Source organism: Cygnus atratus, chromosome 9 (assembly GCF_013377495.2).
Source record: "Cygnus atratus isolate AKBS03 ecotype Queensland, Australia chromosome 9, CAtr_DNAZoo_HiC_assembly, whole genome shotgun sequence".
NCBI classification, from domain to species: Eukaryota; Metazoa; Chordata; class Aves; order Anseriformes; family Anatidae; genus Cygnus; species Cygnus atratus.
Genome location: NC_066370.1, coordinates 24182540 through 24201916, shown reverse-complemented (window position 1 = coordinate 24201916; position 19377 = coordinate 24182540). Strand labels below are relative to the sequence as shown.

Below are 19377 nucleotides of genomic sequence, written 5' to 3'. Positions count from 1 at the left end.
GCTCTGCCAGACCACTTAAGCATTTTACCAATAGGTCTCACACCAGTGGTAACCTAGGACATTACTGAAGTAGCAGGTTTGGCAAATGTGATGGCAGTTAGCCATTTATTATTTCTTCTTTTTTCTTTTTTCTTTTTGCTTGTGCCAGTCCTCTCTGATAGTATATGCATTTTATAATTATTCATCAAGATAAATTCTCAGGAAGAGGTGTTGCAATTTCAGTGGGTTGAATTTTTCTTCCCACCGCTCCCATCACGCTGGCACAAGCATGACAGGGAGATCTGACACATCCCTATTAAAAGATGTCTGTACAGGTATTGCTCTGCTATAAAATTGCAAAACTGGAGCTTATCATACGTACGATAGACTTTTGATGTAAAGGCACAGACTGTAGACTGCTCTTCGTGCGTGGAAACTTCCACAGCTGCTATGAATGCTTGCAGCTCATGATTTATGTAAGAGTGCATGCATTTATATAAAAGACAACCTCAAAGACGCTAGTTTTGTTATTGAAGATTTCTTGGGAAAAACAGGTCAAATAATCAGGGTTGTTGCAGAAAGATGCTTACGCCAGTGCTCGAGTCCTGTTTTCCTGTATTGATGTTTGGATTGAGTGCCTTTTAGAAGGTACAATAATTCCGGATAGAAAGCTGATGTAGAACTGAACTCTGAAGTATTTTGATGCCACCAGAATATGTTAAGCTTTTGGATACTAAGATATCTGGACTAATGGAGTGTGAATTAGCCACATCTATCCAGGTGTGAACGCTTTAATGCAAGGAGGACTTGGTGTTTCTCGATGTGTCCCCATGGTACGTGTGCCACAACACTACAGCTGACCACAGTGCTGACTGTAGGCACGCTCACCATGATAGTGAACTAATTATGCTTGATTTCATCATGTTGTACCTTTTGTTATATGAGGAGAGATACAGGAAAGGGAAGCAAGAAGTATTCATGTGTGATTTGGAGAGGTTTTCTTGGGATCTGAGTATTATCTAACTGCAATGAAATATCTGCCCTGAATGCCATGTACTGCCTCTGGCAAGCCACCAGGATGCATGGAGTTGGATGCATTTCCTTGCTTTGCACCATCATTTTTCCAGCTGTTACTTCATAAATCAGTCCATTGTTGCGCAGGTGGCAGATAATTAATGTATACGGGCTAGCAGGCTTCTGTTGTGCAATTTGTGGCTGTGGGGAATGCAAAGAACTGATACAAGCTTTTTCCTCTGCCAGCCAGAAGATGGGTGAGGCCATGTGCTGTGCCTTGTCACCCTGTCCTTTAATTACATTGCTGCGATCCCATTACAGCCCTCTTCAGTATTAGGAGGCTTTATTCTGAGCTTGGCCTCAGTTGTTTTGTGTCAAATACTCTTGATGTACATTTTACTGGCAATTTATCTTCCTGTTCATTTTTTTTTCTTTAACATCTAAACCTCATCGAGATTCATGGCATGTAACTCATCCTTGAATATGACCTTGAAATAATGAGATATATCTGATCTACTCCCTGATTATGAAGCAAAGATAGGAGCTGTCTGAAAAAATAACTGAACCATCAGCCTGGCTGACAACGTCTATTCCTGACACTGCCACTGTTTGGCATCCTTTCCTCCCCTCCTCCCTCTTTGCTGAGGCCTTGTAAAAAAGCAGACTGATTTTTCTTACAGATTTTCCAGATTTACCCTATTCTCCATCTTGTAGGTATTTCTGCTCTCCTCTCAGTCCTGCTGCTTAGTTTTTCTCTCCTGCCTGCCTGTTTATCAGCAGTAGGCTGGACATGCTTCTGATGCAAAGGGAACACATGCATCCTTTTCATTCGCTTTTAAACCAAGACTAATGGCTCTTGGTAACTGAGGAAGTAGAGCTTATATTAGGCCACATGAAGCGGTTTCTACAGCCTATTTCTATCTCAGAACTTCTTCTTCCAATCTAAGGTAGCCTTGGTTATCCTGGGAACAGTTCCGGGACGGCTTCACTTTGGGCTCACTCTGGTGGAACACCAGACTCAGCACAGTTTATCAGCTATAAACTCCAGTGACGTAGCAACTACTGCGAGCAGCTTCTGAAATAAGGGTGGAGCAGACACCAACGATGACAGGAGTCTCGGAATTAATTCTTACCTCTGCCTGTGAATCATAGCCTGAGAGCCAGGGAGTTCCCATAAAATTGCCAAGAGGTACTTTCATAACCCGGGCTCTACGAATTCAGTGGCAAAGTATTGCTTTCTCTGAGGAATAAATGACAAAATTGGTCATGCCTTGAACTGAGCTATCTTCATTTAGCCCAGGCCAAGATTTCCTCAGTGTGTGTTGGGAACGGGAGTGAAGAGGAGCTTGCTTTGTTTTGGTTCTTGCTGCTGGCTGGAGCCACGGAATGAGGCCTGTGCCTCTGCCGTGTGCGCACATGGAGCCCTTCCTGCCTTTGGGGACCCTGCAGGTGTCCCACCTTCCTCGTCAGCTGACAAACACTGCCATAACACTGAATTTTCAGCCTCCTGAGATATTGACCTAACAGGTTGGTAACTTCTACTCCTGATTCCTCAGCTGCCACAGGCCTGAGGCAGGCCGCACGCTGCGTGAGGCTCTGTGTGGGTGGAGCAGCTTAGGTGGCGTACTTCAAAATAAGTCTGGCTTTCCTACTGAATCCCCAGTTTTTCACTTTCTGATCAGGTTTTGGTCAGAGGGAAAGGCTGATACGATCTCAGTGAGGCACTTCAGGGCTTGTGCAGGAAAATACTCCAGGCAGCTGGGGCCTGGGAGAGTATGAGTTGAGAGTATGAGCAAGCTAAGAGACACCAAGTAATTCAGGTGGCAGCGGAGATGAAAGTTGAGATTTTATATCCCTTTTTTCTGATGAACCATCCCATGACCTTTCAGGAAGTAATGAGGAGCCCACCTGGTTTGGGGGGTGTTTTAGAAGAGGATGTGGGAGTTGCGCAAGGAGGCAGGGCAAGGTGGTGCAGCGGGGAGGGATGAGGCTCCAAATCCCTCCTCCAGGGATTAATACCTGCAGCAGAAACCCCCTCAGAGCTGAAGGGAAGCGAGACCATGATCACTCCCTGCTCAGCCAACCCTCTGTCCCAGCAGCAAATGTCAAACATCACCTCCCCAGGCAGGTGAGCCAGGAGCAGCCTTGGCCCTGCAGGGAGGCTGGTGACCATGCTGCCAGCGGGGCCATGGGCACTGGGTGTGCTGCGTCCTGCAGCCCTGCTTCTGCATGCTCTCATCCCCAAAGAAGCATTACAGGTGGCCTGTACTCCAGAAAGGAGAGGAGTGGCTCTGCTTGTCACGTTTTATCACTGAATTCTGCTGCTGTCAATACCTAGATGCACACAGAGAGTCCAGATTAATAAATTACCTTATCTTGGCTAGGAAGATATCTGGAGTTGCCAAACAGAGGGAAGTAGATTCCGTGCAGAAAGCAGTTTGTGGTAGGATAAGAACGGTGACCTGCTGATATAGCGGGGGTTTGGTATTTTAGGAGTAAATAATGAAGATAGCTTGGGTAGGGGCTGACACACACGAGGGGCAGCACTGCTTTCAGTACAGCATTGGGTGTTGATCCTTTTGTGTGAACATGAGGAGGTTCTCACAAGGTCAGTAGTGTTTAATTTGAAAATTAGCCTTTTCTGTTTCAATTTTCGAATGCTCAGCCTGGCACGCTGCCACTTGTCCATGTCTCTGCCCTGGGGAGCAGTAATCCATTGGCGAGAATCGGCCCGATTTTGGCAACTGCATACTGATGCTGTGCGAGTGTAATTTGGTTCTTACGGCTCTATTGCCTGCCAGCACACCCGGCTGCTCTTCTTGTGTTTAGAGAGCCACTTTCACAATGGTTTAAATATTTCTTTTCCTAGCTTCCAAGTAGGTAGGGAAATTGAACTCTAGAAGTGGGGCATTGCCTTGGTAAGAAGTGAAGGGACACAAACACAAAATGTCGTGTTCAGGGTCCTCCTCAGCAGACGCTGTATGATTAGATGATTTCCCTTTTTGTGACAGTTTTGCATGACAAAACTTTAGGGAAAAAAATTTACTTCAATATCCTTAGAATTTCAAAACTTCAGAAACATGGGGTCTCATTTTTCAGGGAATTCCGTGTAGATAGAATCAGATGCCCAGATGATGATCTGTCTCCACAGGTGACTGCTCCGAGCCCAGATGCCCTGAGGATGTGTAGGACAGTAAGCACTTCCTCACCTGCTCCTTTGGGCTATTTTGCATCTTTTGTAGAAAAATCAAGAGGAAGGATGGGAACATAGCATTCACCACTGAGTTCAGGCATTTCTCTTTCATTTGTTAGGTTATTAACGAGACAGGAGCCACTGCAGGCTCTCTAGGGGTGTGAAAAGAACTGGGAATATCACACTTAATATACATTAATGCTACATATTGCTGCTGCTCATGTTAACTGAGTTTGCTGGCAGCTGATCGTCAGTGACATCTATATCCTATGACCACCTTCTGAGCCAGAATCTGCTGCTACCCTATTTCAGGCCCTGCATTTTAATTCACATGATAGAAGATATACAACAAAATAATATAGAAGAAAACTTGGCAAGATATGTGCTGGTAATGATGCTGATCCCTACATGTCTTGTGTAAGGCCACAGCTGAGCAAGAGGTCCAGGGAAGCTTTCCTTACTAGTCTTAATAGCAAAGGCTGCCTGGAAGGGCTTCAGGAAGATGCTTCTTGGGGTTCGTTGTCTGGACACGTGCACGTGTAGTCACCCTCTGCAATGGATTTGGGAGGTGAGCCATGAAATTGGCCGGGAAACTTTTACAGCAGGATAAATGCTAGCTTTGATTAAATGAAATTAAGAAAATGCTGGCCAGCTGAGCTCAAAAATTTCTCGGTGCTTAATTTAATGATGCATTTGTACTTTCAGGGTGAATGCAGCTGGAACGAGTTCATTTTCCTTTCTGCTTTTGTTTCATTTATTGCTGTTGGTTCTGTCTGCTGTCAACGTATTGCCTTTTTTGCATAAAAACTTCCAGCTGCTGTGATCAGCCTGAACTGCAAGTAGCATAAGGTAATAATGGAGCAATTAACTACAATTAGCGTGGAGAAATAACGAAGCAGGAGAAACGAGTGTCCTGCCAAGGTGTTTTCTATGGAGCCCATCACTACACTCTTCACAGCACAGTAGTTGCCCATGTGCCGCACGTACCGAGCTGTGTGCTGGTGTTACTGGCAGATCTCCGATATGTGCACCCTCCTGGCATGGCTTATTGCTCTTACAGCAATAGGTTCTTCCATGTTAATGCTCAGATGCAATCTGATGAAAAACACTTTTCATCATGTATGAACGGCTTCACCTGTGGGAAAAAGGATTTCAAAACTGGAGCAGCATTTCCTAAGCTGTGGTGTGGTCTCAAGCTGTGGACAGCGGTGTCCCGCCTTCTTCTCTCTTTCAGTTGGGGAAAAAATGGTTCTGTTCTCTGCCGTGTGCCAAAAATGCTTTGGGAATCTCCTTCTGGAACCCACTAATTTTGGATAATAAGTAGGTAGAGATATTTCAGCTTTTTTTTTTTCTAGTAGAAAGGAGTGAAAAGGGTTGGAAAAATCTCAACAGGCTTTTCAGCAAGGAGAGGTTATTTTCAGCCATCTCTCTACATCCTCGACTACCTCCTGCCCAAAATCTCCTTTGAAATTTAGTAAACAAGCTGAAAAACACACACAAAAGAAGTGTTTTCAGTTAAGTCATCCCAAAGAGAAGCAGCTGCTGCTTTCCTCCTTCTCCCCAGCACCTCCTGCAAAGCTAAACACAGATTACAGGAATAATAAGGAAGAGAAGTGCTTTACAGGACTCCCACCATGAGAGGTCAGTGGAAATTCCCCCTTCTTGCCTGTTTGCTTGTTCTGTTTGCTTTAAATGTTTAAATTGCAACATAACATCGGGGTGTGTGCTCCTTAAGATATGAGACCCAACCTTTGCATACCTATAAGAAAGTGTTTTTCCTTGTACTGCTAAAAGCAGGCCAGTTGGGTTTGATGCCGTTGGGAACAAATAACCTTTCTGGGAAATGAGAAAAGAAGAAAAAGGAGGCAGTGGAGGCCGTCTGGGCTGCAGTTACCACACCCAGGATGAGTTTGTGATCTCGAGGAATATGGGCCTGGTGAAGAGCAAAGTCAGGACCTTGAACTTCTGAAGAGTGAACTTCACACTATTTAAAGACCTAGTGGACGAGATCCCCTGGAACTGAGCTTGGCAAGGGATGCAAAACACAACAAGAAAGGATTCTATAGGTTCATCACTCAGAAAAGAAAGGCCAAGGAGAGTGTACCCCCTCTGACGGATGAGAAAGGGGAACTGGTAACAACAGACACGGAGAAGGCTGAGGTACTCAGCAACTTCTTTGCCTCAGGCTGGAGCACGAATGAGGGTGACCATTGCAGTCCATGCACAGATATATTTAAGGAGCTCTGAAACCTCACCCCAAAACACCTGCAACAAAGTGGCCTGTTTGCCATAATACCAACGTGGATATGCATCACAGTGCCTATGAGTAAAGAGAAAACACAAGGAGATACAAGTCATGCAGTGAAGTATTGTTTCCAAAGAATAAAATTTTATTGTTTTCAGAAAAACTGCATACACATGTTCAGATCTGTTCAACCTTCAAAACATGTCTTCGTTTCCAAACAAATTTAGGAAGGCATCATTCTTTTAAGCACTGCAGCTTGAAAAAGATTTTTTTTTTTAATCCTATAAGTGTGCAAACATCATTTGAAAGCTATTTACATTTTACACCTCTCATTTTAATAACAGCAGCATCAGCTGTTAGATACATGCACTGTATAACTCACATGATTTGATTTGGCATTGATATTTGATTTGGATGTAGAGTGAAAAAGCAACAAACCTTCCGTTGTTTGAGAAACTTCCCACAGGCAATTAAAATAAATCTCATTTCTTCTTTATAAAGGAGATGTCTTTAAGCACTCAGACTTCCCTGCAGTTGTTAAAATGTTACTTCCACTCTATTTACTGGATCATCTCCCCCTGGTGCAGCATGCACTTTGCTTGCCTTAGTGAATGGGAGCAGAAAAAAAAGATGTCTCGGGTTTTCTCAAAGGTGGCAGGAGTGCAGTGACACAGACACAATTCTGTTTCTTTGTGTCCTTTTCAGTAAACTGCAAGATTACCTATAACCTTTTTTTTTTTAACTACGTTAGACCATCTAAACAGATGCAGCAACCTGCACGCAAAAAGTTGGATTCAGTTAGTACTCCTATTACTCTCTCTTCTAATTTCCTCTCTCACCCATTACAAACCAGAAGTCATAAACCAGATGTTAGTTAGCACTCAGATCACGCTCTGTTACTCATCTCCTTACATCCTCTAAGCACAACGTATTTTGTCCCAGCATTCTTTTGGCAGAACTTCTTTTGGTAAAACCAGCGCAATGCTTTCCTCACAGCCATCACAAGCAGCCTTTGCTGTTCCCTGTATGCCAGCACGATTAAATTGGGCTGCTGGAGGTGTATAAAGCCATACACTTGAAAACCATGCCATTCTGACTACCTGCCTTCTGTTACAACAGAGAAAGTCCTGGAGATGTTAGAGACTAGAAGATGGTCTCGAAAGCAGGGGACTCATCGTACATGAATATTTTGCTTAGAGTGAGCTGGTTTAACACTAGGTAAGTGTTGCATTCCAGATGACGTGTTCCAGTATCACACAACAAAAGCAGGCCTGTGTTTAATTCAGCTGGGACCGTGCAGCCAGTAGTCAGTGCATTATTCTGGTTTTCAGCTATGGTAATTAAGCAAGCCGTATTTTGTAAGATAGAGTGGGATTTTCATAACTGCAAAACTCCTTCAGAATAAATACACAGAATTGTAGAAGCCATTGCATTTCACACGCTGCAAGAGCTGCTAATCACTACTCAGGCGAGTTCAGTTCACGATGGAAACCGTGCTGTCGGGCTGGCCTCCGAATATCTGGGAGAAGAACTCAAAAGCCAGGCGGACGTGGATGGGGACGAAGACGTAAGCAGTGTACACCACCATAGCGAAAACAGTCACGGTGATGGTGTGGAACATGGACTGCTCCCAGGGCTCCAGCACGTAGCTGCAGGTGATCAGCAGGTACTGGTAGTACAACCAGTAGATATAGTCCTTCACGTGCTTAATATCCATCTTCAGCTTCCAGTGACTCTGAGAAGATGACCTGTAACGATAGAGGAGCCTAGATCGCATCTGCAGCGGAAAAAAGGACCTGGAAATAAAAACTGGTGGGGTGGCCGTATTTGAAGTCCAATTCCATGTGTAATTGTTACATAAAATAAAGTTTGAAAGGAAACAATGCATCAGTACCACCAACAGCCTCTACTGCTCTGGAGGCAGCCAACCTTTAGCTCTGGAACTGCTGCCTGCAGTTATTAAAGTTGTATCAGCTGGGCACTCGATTCCGCATTCCACTTACGAGTATGTTTGGCTATTCATTCTGCCTAAGAATTAAAACCCCATTAGCTTGTAAAGGCGCAGGGTTCACGTGGAAGTCAGGGTAATATGCATTTAAAAAGGGAAGGCTTTGGGCCAGCTTCCATACGTGTGGACGGCGGACTCTCACGCTCTGGACTAAGGATGAAATGAAAAGGGCAGCTCTGTAAAATCTGCTTACTTGTGATAATCATTTGTTAGTGCTCTGCATTTGTTGAGGATGAAGACAAGCTATGAAGGAGGGGAAAAAATAATCTCAAATAGCATAAGAAGTTTCTTCAGCTCATTCAAAAGCAGCAAGATACATTATAGATTAGAAGAGTGTTTAGTGGAATCTACATGTCTAGGAAGGAATTTCCTCTCAGATAACAGCTTTATGCATTCATTGTTCCCATCTCCACACACAAAGGAGAACGGCTGAGCAAGTATTAACTAGGAAATGGGTTTTCCCTTCCACTCTTTGGTTAAAGTTGTTTTTCACTATTTTAAATAATCTTTAAATCTGGGATAAAAACATCTACTTAGAGAAAATAGAACGATAAGCAACTGTACAAGGCTTCACAGAGAGACTCCTTCATGGGGATTTTGCGGGGGCTGAGTTTAAGGACACACATACTGAGTTTAAGGACACACGCACGAGGCCAGCTCACGGTAAAAGGGAGCAGCAGACTTAGTCCTGCTGGAAAACCTTCCAGACTATCATTTTGGTGTACAACCTGTTGCCTAAAGTGCCAGGCACAGAGATGCTTGGACACGTCAGGTCTCCCCAGTCTTGAGCTCCTCAGAGAGCTTTAGGCAATGGAAGGTTTCTGTCCCTCAAGGCAATAAATACTAAGCTAACACCGGAAAATTTGCTGCCTGTGATTGCAATAACGATGGATCACTGGCATACGCCAAATAAATTATGGTATTCAGCCATTTGCTGCCTCTGGGGGCTGTCTGGTGTATTCTCTCCGCAGTAAGGCAGTAGGTGGGTGTTCACCAAAGGGAAGACAAATTACAAAAACCCCCAAACCCCTGGTTTGTTTTGCAGCAGCTTCACTCTGGTTACCGCCGTGTACCACTTGTCCCAGCGGATGCACTGCTACGTGCAGCACCTTGACGGCTCAGCTTTGCCCACCCTTCCCGGCGCACAGCTCGCCTCGCGGAGAGGCTGCAGACAGATTTTTGGCCCCTTTCTCTGGGAGGGCAGCAAGCACAGGCTCACCTGAGCACGGCAGCCTTTCGGGTTGATCTGGCTCTCCACTTGCCTCCCCAAGGCCACTGATTAGGGAGCCTTGGCTCCCTCCTTCATCCATCCGCTGGCTCCTCTCCCAGCATTTCTCTCCCCCCTCGGCTTCCTATCCAGCCCTCGTCCATCTGCTCCCCTCTTGCTCCTCAGCTCTCCACACCCCACGAACACGACCTCTCTGCTGCCAACAAGTGCAGGAACGCGGTAAACACTGAAAGGGGGGAGGCTGGTTTGCCTTAGCAGATTTCCATGCGGAGAAGTTTCTGCACTTGCCCCGTCCAGCCTTTACTTTCCACCCGCCCCTCTTCTTCGGTGCCCTCCAGCCCCAACCCATCTTTTTCCCCTCCTTCTCCCAAGGCAGTCCCTTTCCCTCACTTCCATCTTCCCCTTTTCTCCTAGACTACATCTCCCAGACTGAGGTCCTACGATGCTTCCTTTTTAACTCTCACAACAGGTATCTGTGCTGTGAAAAGCTTCAGCTGCGAGGGCACAGGCTGGGGAGAAAGGTCTGCCGTGGGCTTCTGGCCTGGCCCGAATGGAAGATGATTCCCTGCAGAGAAATGGGTTTAAGGCAGAACTCAGGAGAGGCCTTAAAGCCTTGTAAATATTGCAAAGCCTGTAATAAAAATGACACAGCTGGCAAACTGTGACTCACTGGGAGCCAAAAGTGTCTCTATTTAAACCGCCTGCGAAAGGAGCAGCATTTTTCAGTGAAGAGGTTAAGCCCTTGCCTATAGAACCGAGAGCAGAACGATAAGAGCCCTCTTACGCTATCTAGGATCGCAGTGTTTACGCTGGGGTTATACCCGTGCTAGTTAAACTCATTCCTTGCTTGGGTAAATATCTGTCAAGCCTGACCGAGGAGGAGCCGCGGGGCCGGAGCGCCTGCCGTGCCCGCTTCACCCCGCGAGGTTAGCGGGGGGCTGCAGGGGCTTGGGGGCAGGGAAGGGGGGCTCGAGCAGCTTTCTGCCCGCAGCAGCACACACGTGTGTGCGTGGCAGTACGGAGCTGGCATGCCTTCACCGGCAGAAGGAGAAGCCCAAGATAACAACAAATGTCCCCGGGCTGATCTCACCGACCCCAGAGCAGCCTGCCGGGCTGCAGGCGCGGCGCCGTCGCTTGCTCGACGTTGTCCTTTGGGAGGGATACGTGAAGAAGTACGAAGTAAATAAGGAGCAGGCTTCCTGAGTTATTCCGGAGGCACTTTTATGGTTCCTCCAGCCCAGGGACTGCGTTTCAGCCTGGCTCTGTCACCGATCCCCAGCGACACGGGGCCCAGCAGCCAGCCTGAGCTCGGGCTCTTCCAGCACCCCGTAAGGCGAGCTGTGCTCGCGGGCTGCGCGGTCTCCGGCTGAATGATGGAGGCTGAGATAAGTAAAAGGCAAACAGTCAAATTACAGCCTCCGGCCTCACCGCTAACGCTTCCACTGCGTGTAACCACCCGGAGGCTTCTCCGTTAGCAGGGCTCTGGGAACGCAGCAAGCACCAGGGGTGTCTCGGGACGATGCAGTTCCGCATGCATAATTTATCGAAGGAAAACATAGATGGGAAGGAAAAAAAAGCCCTCCTCAAGCAGCTGCTTAGGCAATGAGATACAGGAACCCCGTGTTACAGCTGCCTTTCCTGACCCTATTCCCTCCGCATCAGCTCGGGGCCAGCTTGCAGCACGAGCAGCACCCCGAGGCTCCGCACCTCCAGGCTCACCAGCCGGGCCAGCTGCCCTGTAGCACTCCCAAAAGGAGTGGCAGGTCGCTAGACAAACTGCTAAGGCTAAAAATTCTGCATTTTAAACAGGACTTGTCCTAAAGAAGCTTCTGCTTACATTTTTAAGCATTACTGGATTTTCTTACATTAATGCCGCAGTCAGTTCCAAGCAGAAGGGGTCCTGTGCTACTTGTTTGTCAGTTTACACCATAATGGGAGGAGATAACTCCCTGTTAGGCAACTATAAATTAGCAATCATTTGTCTACAAATTTGAATTTAAGTATTCAGTTGTGCTGTGGAAATGCCTTCCTGTTTAGAGGGCAAAGGACTGTTACAGCCAGCTCTGAATGAAATGAATAGAATCCAGCTTCTGAGCCATTAAGCAATAATCAAGTTATTTTCAGCAATTTCACCTCCAAGGAAAAAAAGCAAGAAGAGAAACCTGTAAAGCAGCTTTTATTGTCTTAAGTGGCAACCTGATTTTCTTGCTTGTTGACACACGTCTCTGATTAGAGCGCTTGGAAAGATAAATCATCACCCCCAAAAATTCCAGGTTTCCTTTAAAAGCATGCCTAGTCTCAAAAAAGAAAAAAAAAAAAAGAAAAAACCCAACTCCAGCTGTAGTTCACAGTGCTACGGCTGGTGTTTGGAGGTATGACTTGCAGATGCCAGCAACAAGCACTTTGCTGTAACATTTCTGCTTTGAGCGACAATGCTTTGGGCCCTCCGTTCACACCAGTCCACAACCGGTGGCTGAAGGGCACCTGCCCAGGTGCACACACTGGGAAATTCCTGTGGAAGGAAACAAACATTCTTGCAGGGGAACTGGGACAGACTGGTTTCCAAAGAATGCTTGAAAAATGCCTTCACCCTCACCGGGAGAGTCTGGCTGGCTACACGTACAGAGAAAAAGGGTTTCCAACATACATTCAGCTCTAGACAACTTTGGAGTGGGGGAAAACAAAGGCTGGAGCTGTGGATAGCCCCACCATCACGGAGCAGGTGCTCTGATGCTTTGGATGTAAAACACAGCCAAGTGTTATGAACAAAGTAGGAAGGAAAACCAACCAAACAAAAAATCAATCCCAAATATTGCAGATATTTAGCTGGCTGAACATTGATTTTTGCTAAATAATTGCTGTGACAGCACAGGAACAAGACGTGGTCAGTTTTGCAGACTCCTGAGGGACTGCATTTGTGATGAAGCTTCAGAAAAATCCTGCCATGGGACCCCGAGGCTTGTATTTGGCCTCGCACGCAGGACACCCACAGCATGCAGGCTCCAAGGGGCAGATCCGACAAGGCAAACTGCAATAATTAGGTACATTGTCTCATTTCTGCTATTAGAAGTATGGGTAGCCATGCCCCACGGAAACTGAAATCTACATCCAGTCTGCAAATTATTTATCTGCCACTGGTGCCATCTGTAATCCCCCCGTGGCAGTTCTTTCTTGCCCTGCTGTTACTCAGACAGTCCACCCTGGCTTTTCCAAGGCACCAGTCTTGTCCCCCTTAATGCTGACATAGCTCTGGGATGACCCCATTGATTTTACGTAGGCTGACGTTTCTGAAAAGGCAAATAGAACGAGAAAGGGATTCGCATTCCCAGTCCAACATGCATCTGCTTTGATGTGTTTTATCCGGCGAGCACCACGCAGTGCATAATGACTGAAACACGGGTCCCGCGGACCAGTAATCAGGAGGAAGTCGGGAAGAAATTTAGATGAGGCAGCAGTTAAAACGGTGTGGAAAATCCAAATGGCAGCATTGCCTGGGGACACCGTCTCGTCTGTGCGGCCCTATCGCATCTGTGCTGCTCCGGTTCCCCGTACGCAGCCCGGCCTGGAAGGCTGCCCTGTGGGCAAGCTGAACCCCGGAGTACTTACACGTGGGTGTTTACATGCACCCTAAAGCTTGTTTTTCACAGGGAGGTAATGCCAGGTAAAGAATGTCAGTGGAAAGGACAGCAATAGCCTTTGCACAGCTCCCGTTACGCACAGCTATGCGCCATTAATAGCATCCTTACATATAGACCTTAATCAATAACCTCCCCTCCTCAAGTCCTGGAGAGAAAACACACGGCAGCTTTGAGGCTGTTTCTGGTTTCTCTTCCTCAGCACTCGTCCTCCGGCACCAGCACCTCGTCGCACGCTTGGCCACGCGTTGCTGCCGGCTGCTGTGCTGCAGGAGCCGCACTGGCACGCCCCACGCAGGTGCCCTTTCTGGCCACCATTCACGCAGCAACGCCTGAATGAAGCCGAGGCCGGGTGACGTTTTACTACTGCCCGTGACTCAGCTGTGTGCGTGCTGGTGGACGTGCTCCAGCGGCACCTAGGGCCTTTCTTGGAAAAAAATTATCTTCCAGGAATGGGAAAGTACTTCGGGGGTGGAAAGAGTGGCAATGGCGTTTTCAGCCACATTTCCGCTTTAGCACGTGCAATGTGAACACAACCTAGGGACCTAACCAGCATCCATCACTTGGCAAAGAAGGCTTCTTTTTGCCTTGGCAGCTTCCAACAAGGCAGAGAAACGGCAATCGCTTGGCACCCAGCCGTGGCCGTGCCTACCAGTGCACAGACACACCTGCAGTTGGGACCAGTGGCTTCCCACCAGCATCTCTCTGTACCCGGTGGCAGTACACGTAGATAATTTCCAAAACGCAGCTTTGAAGGCCAATTGATTGGAGCCCTCCCCTTTCTCTGCAGTCGGGCAGGGAGGAGGGAGAAGGTGCAGCCCCTCTCTGCGACAAAACCATACTCGGGGCAGCTCCGTCCCGGCTTCTGCCAATACCTATCTCCAGGCCAGGTTAAGTTTTTAAAGAATTTTCTGTTCTTCCCCCCTCTGAAGTTCCCGCAGACACCCTCCCACACAACTAGCTCGTACTTACGATTTACAAGCCCCTTCCTTTCCAGCCTTCTCTGGGCCGAGCATGCTCTGGGCTCTCGTCCTCCCGCGGTGCCAGGACCTGCACCTTGGGGCTGAGCCGGCTTCTGGCGATGGGCACTGCTGGGAGGGAAACACATCGGCAAGCTGAAACCTCAGCACAACTCCTCCCTGCGTTTTCTGTGTAAGTTTATTAACATTAACACAGTTTATTAACATGGTTTTGAACAGAGCTGATTCCCAACTAGCCCCCAAATCTGTGACAAGAGGCCAGCACCGGGTCTAAACTGCAAATACTTCAAAATTTAGAGCTTCTGAAGAACTAACTTTTCTATGAGGTATCTTATAGGGTTTTGGCCTTGCTCTAGAGGGCAGACCTAAGCTCCCACAAGATTTTTATGATTTGGGCCATTGGCTAGATCCTTCAAGGGAGCTTAAAAGGCTTGGGAGCTCAGAAGGCAGTGAACACACATTACTCGCTTCACAGAACAGCCAAGATGGTTTGTGTTCTGCAAAGTTTTATTTTCGAATGTACTTCTTATTTTATTCAGACTCCCTTGGTTCTCTGAGTCATTCCAGAAGCAGCTGTACATAATAGCTGCTCTTGTGTTATAGGTAATACGAGCAGGTGAATACTGTCATGGTCATGGCAGGGACTAGGGGAAAACAGGCACCGAACTCTTGTGCAAGCGCATATCCCTTGAGCACTAGGGAAAGGAAGCAGTGTTGCACCACGCTGGTTATCAGTCTGGAAGGTGAAAAGAAAAACAAAGTGAGACACTTGCAACAGGTATAAAATAAAAAGGGAGATCTGCATTTTTCAGAAACCTATTTAATCCCACAGACGTGATAAGGAACAACTCCCTTGGCAGGCCACTTCATCCCAAGGAGGAAAGAGGTTTGAAGGCAGGAACTATTGATACAGCAGAACACCCCTTAAACGTGGGACACTGCAAGACCACCGTGGATTTTTGGAGCGGAGGGGACAAGCAGCGCTCCTGCTCGGTCAGGCAGCAGGGCACAACAAGGCACAACGTTGCAACACGCCGCTGTGCTGACTGCCCCAAAAAGCGGGGTTGAATCATATTTAACCAGATGGCCCAGGTGAGCAGAGAGGAGGAGGTCTCCTCGAGATCTTACTCGAAGGCACGCGCCGTGCACCCACGCCAGGGGCAGGCTGAGCAGAGAAGCGAGCGGGGCTTCTGCCGGGTGCCTGGTCTGGGGAATGCTCCCGCACTCAGCTCCGTGCCCGGAGCGTGGCAGGGCCCAGGGAGCACAACTGCTACCCACACACGTGGGAAAGCTCGGTGCAAGCGGGCCTGGCAGAACGCACCACGGGGCCATGGATGGCTTTTCCTACCGCATGGCTAGGGCACCCGAGTCTCGGTGCCATTCACCAGGTCGTGTGTCCTGGCCACGCTCTTGGCACTGTGTGACTGCGCACGTATTCTGCAGGCACCCTTTCACCCCATTGCTGCCCACCAAGCAGCACCTGAGCTCTGTGCAGAGCTGCCCCGCATTCCTCTGCCAGGACCACATCACCCAGGACTCACTCCAGGGACTCACAGAATGGCTCTCGTGGCACGGCTCCCTGTGCCACGCTCACGATACCCGAGTGCAAAAGACCGAAACATCCAAATCCCTCAAGCACCTGTAAATACACAGCCCAAAGAGTGGCGGGCGTGCAGATGAAGCAAAGTAGCGGCTCTTACGCCAGGCACCCTCCTGCCCTCTGGCACTGCTGCACCTGCATCCCACCGGGGGGGCTGGCAGCGAGCAGCAGCTCCGGGAGAGCCACGGGGCGGAAAGCGGCGCGCAACGAGCGGTGGGAGCACCGCAGCTCGGCACCGCCTCCACCTCCAGACCCCTCCAGCCTTCTCCTCCGGGACCCCCTGGCTTGCTTTCCACCCAGCCGGCTGCAGCAGCGGCACCTGCAAAATCGCTCCCTGCAACAAGTCCGGGGGCCGGCAGCCGTCCTTCAGCTGCCCGCTGCCCTGCGCGCAGCCCGGCGCTCATCCTGCGCGCTCCGCTCCCGGCTCTCCGCGGGCTGCCCGCGCGGCTCCGCTCCGCCAAGGTCACCGGCCCCGGTGCGGGGACACCCCCAGCCTTGCGGGGGGTCCCTTCCCCTTTCCCCTTCCCCTTCTTCTTCCCTTCTCATTCCCCTTCTCCTTCTCCCCCCCCCCAGCTCGGGGACCCCGTGCGCACCGCGCCGCCCTCACCTCCGCTCCTCTCCGCTCCGCGCCCCGGCGCCCTCCGCTCTTAAATCCCCGCCGCCCCGCTCCGCACCGCACCTCTCCGCCCCGCCCCGCACCTCTCCGCCCCGCTCCGCACCGCCCCGCCCCGCCGGGCCCGGAGCGGGGCGGGGGCCGCGGGTCAACGCGCCCCCCCCGGCGGCCCGGTTCCGGGCGGCGTCGGCTGCCGAACCCCGAGGGAGCCCCCCCGCGGCCACCCGCGGGGCCGGCGCGCTGCTGCGGGGGCCGTGCGGGGCCGTGCGGGGCCGTGGGATGCGGGGGGATGCGGGGGGATGCGGGGGATGCGGGGGGATGCAGAGGGATGCGGTGCGGTGCGGTGGGATGCGGTGGGATGTGATGGGATGCGGTGGGATGGGCCGGGATGCGGTGGGCTGCGGTGCGGCCAGGCGGGAGCGCAGCTCGCACTGCGCCTGGGGGGAGCCGCGCTGCGGGGAATGGTGGTGGTGGTGTAGCAGAGGAGGTGTTGCCAGCACAGGGAGAGAGAGGTGCGGGTGGGCAAAGCCTGCGCGGCGCCGCGCAGGGCCGCTCGGCGAGCAGCTTGGGTTTTCTGCGCCTACTGCCCGCTCGGGACCAAGGGCGTGCTGCAGCGGGCTGCTCGCTGCCCGAGAGCTCCGTGAGCTGCCCGGGTGTTCGCGCTCTGCCTGCTTTCCCCGGCAGCTTGATGCAGGCGCAGCCTCTCTCGCCGAGCAGAGCGATGGCAGCGCTCCTCTCGCCGGGCTGAGCCTGTCATTTAGGGCTATGGGTGTTCCTGCGGGGATGTGGCGTCTCTGGGTGGCTCCTGGTGTCCCCCCGCCGCCGTGCACGCTGCGCTGCCTTCCACGGGAAAAATCCTTCCCTCGCTTTGACGAGAGGGTGCTGAGAACACCTCCTGAGCACCAGTGGAGGGCTGTCTGTGGTGCTGGGCCCTCGCCTGTGGCCCTGGTGTCTGGCCGGCGGCAGGCAGCTCCCGCAGCCGGAGGGGGGCTGAAGTCGCCCCAGTGCCATCAGAGGCACCATCGCCTCCGGGTGCTGCACCCAGCCCAAAGGAGCGTGGGCACCCATGGGTGCATCCTCAGCCCCGGCACTGAGCCACCCGCTTCCCTGCCCCACGTCCCAGCGGGACGAGCTGGGCTAGGGGAGCCATCTGCCAAAAAATAAGTTTCTTTTGCCAGCAACTGCGGCACACGGTGAGGACAACTGCCTGGGGGCAGCGCAGGGATGGGGCTGCCCAAGCAGCACCCTGAGGGTTTGGCCATGGCCCGCTGGTCGTGCCCCGAGGTGTGGCTGGCACTGCCACTGTCACCCCGGCACTGCCACCGCGGGGCCGCCCCATCGCGGCTCTGGCACAGAGTGGTGCTTGCTGAAGGCCATAAACGAACTCAGACTGTTTCAAAGGCCAGAAGTAACGACAGTTACTGAGGCTGCTTTTGTACAGGAGCACATTTTAATGATGCTTTAAAAATGCTCTTTCCTCGTTTGGTGTCTTCAAAGGCGCTTACACAAACAAAGTAGCACCAGCAGCAAAGGGACAGTCAGGATCCGGTGCTTTCGTTCCCAGCTCGTACCCTAAGAACAGTGCCTCTTTCTTCTGCTGCTATTTTTATGGATGTTGACTGCAGAACTGATGCTGGCTTAGTCTTTGATCCTAAAAATACTTACACAGAGGCTTTGTTTTAAGCTAACAAGTAGTCGTACCCCTCTCTAGCTCCATGGATGCCAGGCGTATGGAGCTTGATATGAGATTTTTGCCAGGGAAGTAGTAGCAGGTGTGTATCCCTCACAGCGATCCCTTCAAAATACTTGCAAAAGCACTCTTGGTTATCAAAAATGAAGCTGTGGTTTGATTTATCGCGCACAGGTGCTGGGAAAGGGAAGGTTTGTTCCCTCCACCTGCTCTTTCTCCTTGAGCTGCCCGCTCCTGTTGATCTCCTCCATGCACTCAGCCAGGAGAAGCCTGTACCAAGCTGGGCTGCCCCTTGTCCCTGGGCAACAGAGCCCCAAACCCTCCCAAGGCCTTAAAAATGGGCCTAGAAAACAAAAGCTAAGTAATATGGGTAACCTTGATGTAGCCGTCACCTTCCTTGGGGCTGCCATCCCTTGCTCCAAACCTATTCGAACCCCAGACTTCCCAAAGAGTCATGCACTTGGCATGGCAAGAGGCATAGCAAAGTCATAATTTTTATGAAGTATATAAAAAGAAGTCAATTTGTTTCCTTGTCTAGCTGGGGGCTGGTGCTCTGGAAGATCTGCTCCGTTCCTTGTTTCATCACTGGGGATTTGTGTTAATTATTACTGGGGATTCGAGCACTCGCTTTCGCTCCTCCAGGACACATCCAGATTACCCCCTAGAGACAGGAATAACGCGGCATACCTGCCGTGACGGCTAGCACAACATTTATAAAGTCAAAACTGCACTCTTTGGATATTCCATGAGTCTGGAGGCTCTGTCACACCCTGCTGGGACATGCCACCGGGCAAGGTTGCTTTTTGGCTTCGCTCAGCGAGCGGCTGCATTGCACACCACGGCAGGCTTTGCTGTCCAGGTGCACGTTGATCCTGTTTCCTTCTGCCAGCTCCTGCAGTTTGGCTCCTGCCAGAGGAAGCAGGGATTTATGCAGTGCCCGGACCCATTGCTTTCTGCCACTTGCTTCACCCATATATATCAGGCTTCATCCATCCCAGAAGGTAAAGCACCAGGCTGTGAGCCTGCTCGCTAGGGATTAAGGCAACCCTTTGAGAACACAAAAACATGGAGGTTCTAAAAATAAAGATCTGAATTTGTTAGCTGTCTGCCTTCGTGTCATAATCTATGAGCGTGTTTGGTATTTGCAGGCTTTGAATGGCAAATATTTACCAAGTCATACTGAAGTACCGTG

The 19377-nt window shown here is 50.2% G+C and overlaps 1 protein-coding gene across 11 annotated transcripts; it reads right to left on the bottom strand.

Moving 5' to 3' along the window:
- Positions 1–6544: 6544 nt before the first annotated feature.
- Positions 6545–16592, bottom strand: SPTSSB (serine palmitoyltransferase small subunit B). Of its 11 annotated transcripts, none has more exons than XM_050712646.1 (3): positions 16476–16497; positions 14275–14390; positions 6545–8179 (listed from the first exon to the last, which is right to left on the bottom strand). In XM_050712646.1, the coding sequence occupies exons 2-3, from the start codon at positions 14316–14318 to the stop codon at positions 7906–7908; spliced, it is 318 nt and encodes a 105-aa protein (XP_050568603.1). In that variant the 5' UTR covers positions 14319–14390; positions 16476–16497; the 3' UTR covers positions 6545–7905. The 11 variants fall into 11 exon arrangements, 9 of the variants coding, with proteins under 9 accessions (XP_050568603.1, XP_035413060.1, XP_035413058.1 ...); XM_035557167.2 differs by having other exon boundaries at positions 6560–8179; positions 16490–16587; XM_035557165.2 differs by having other exon boundaries at positions 6560–8179; positions 14275–14393; positions 16490–16586.
- Positions 16593–19377: the final 2785 nt, after the last annotated feature.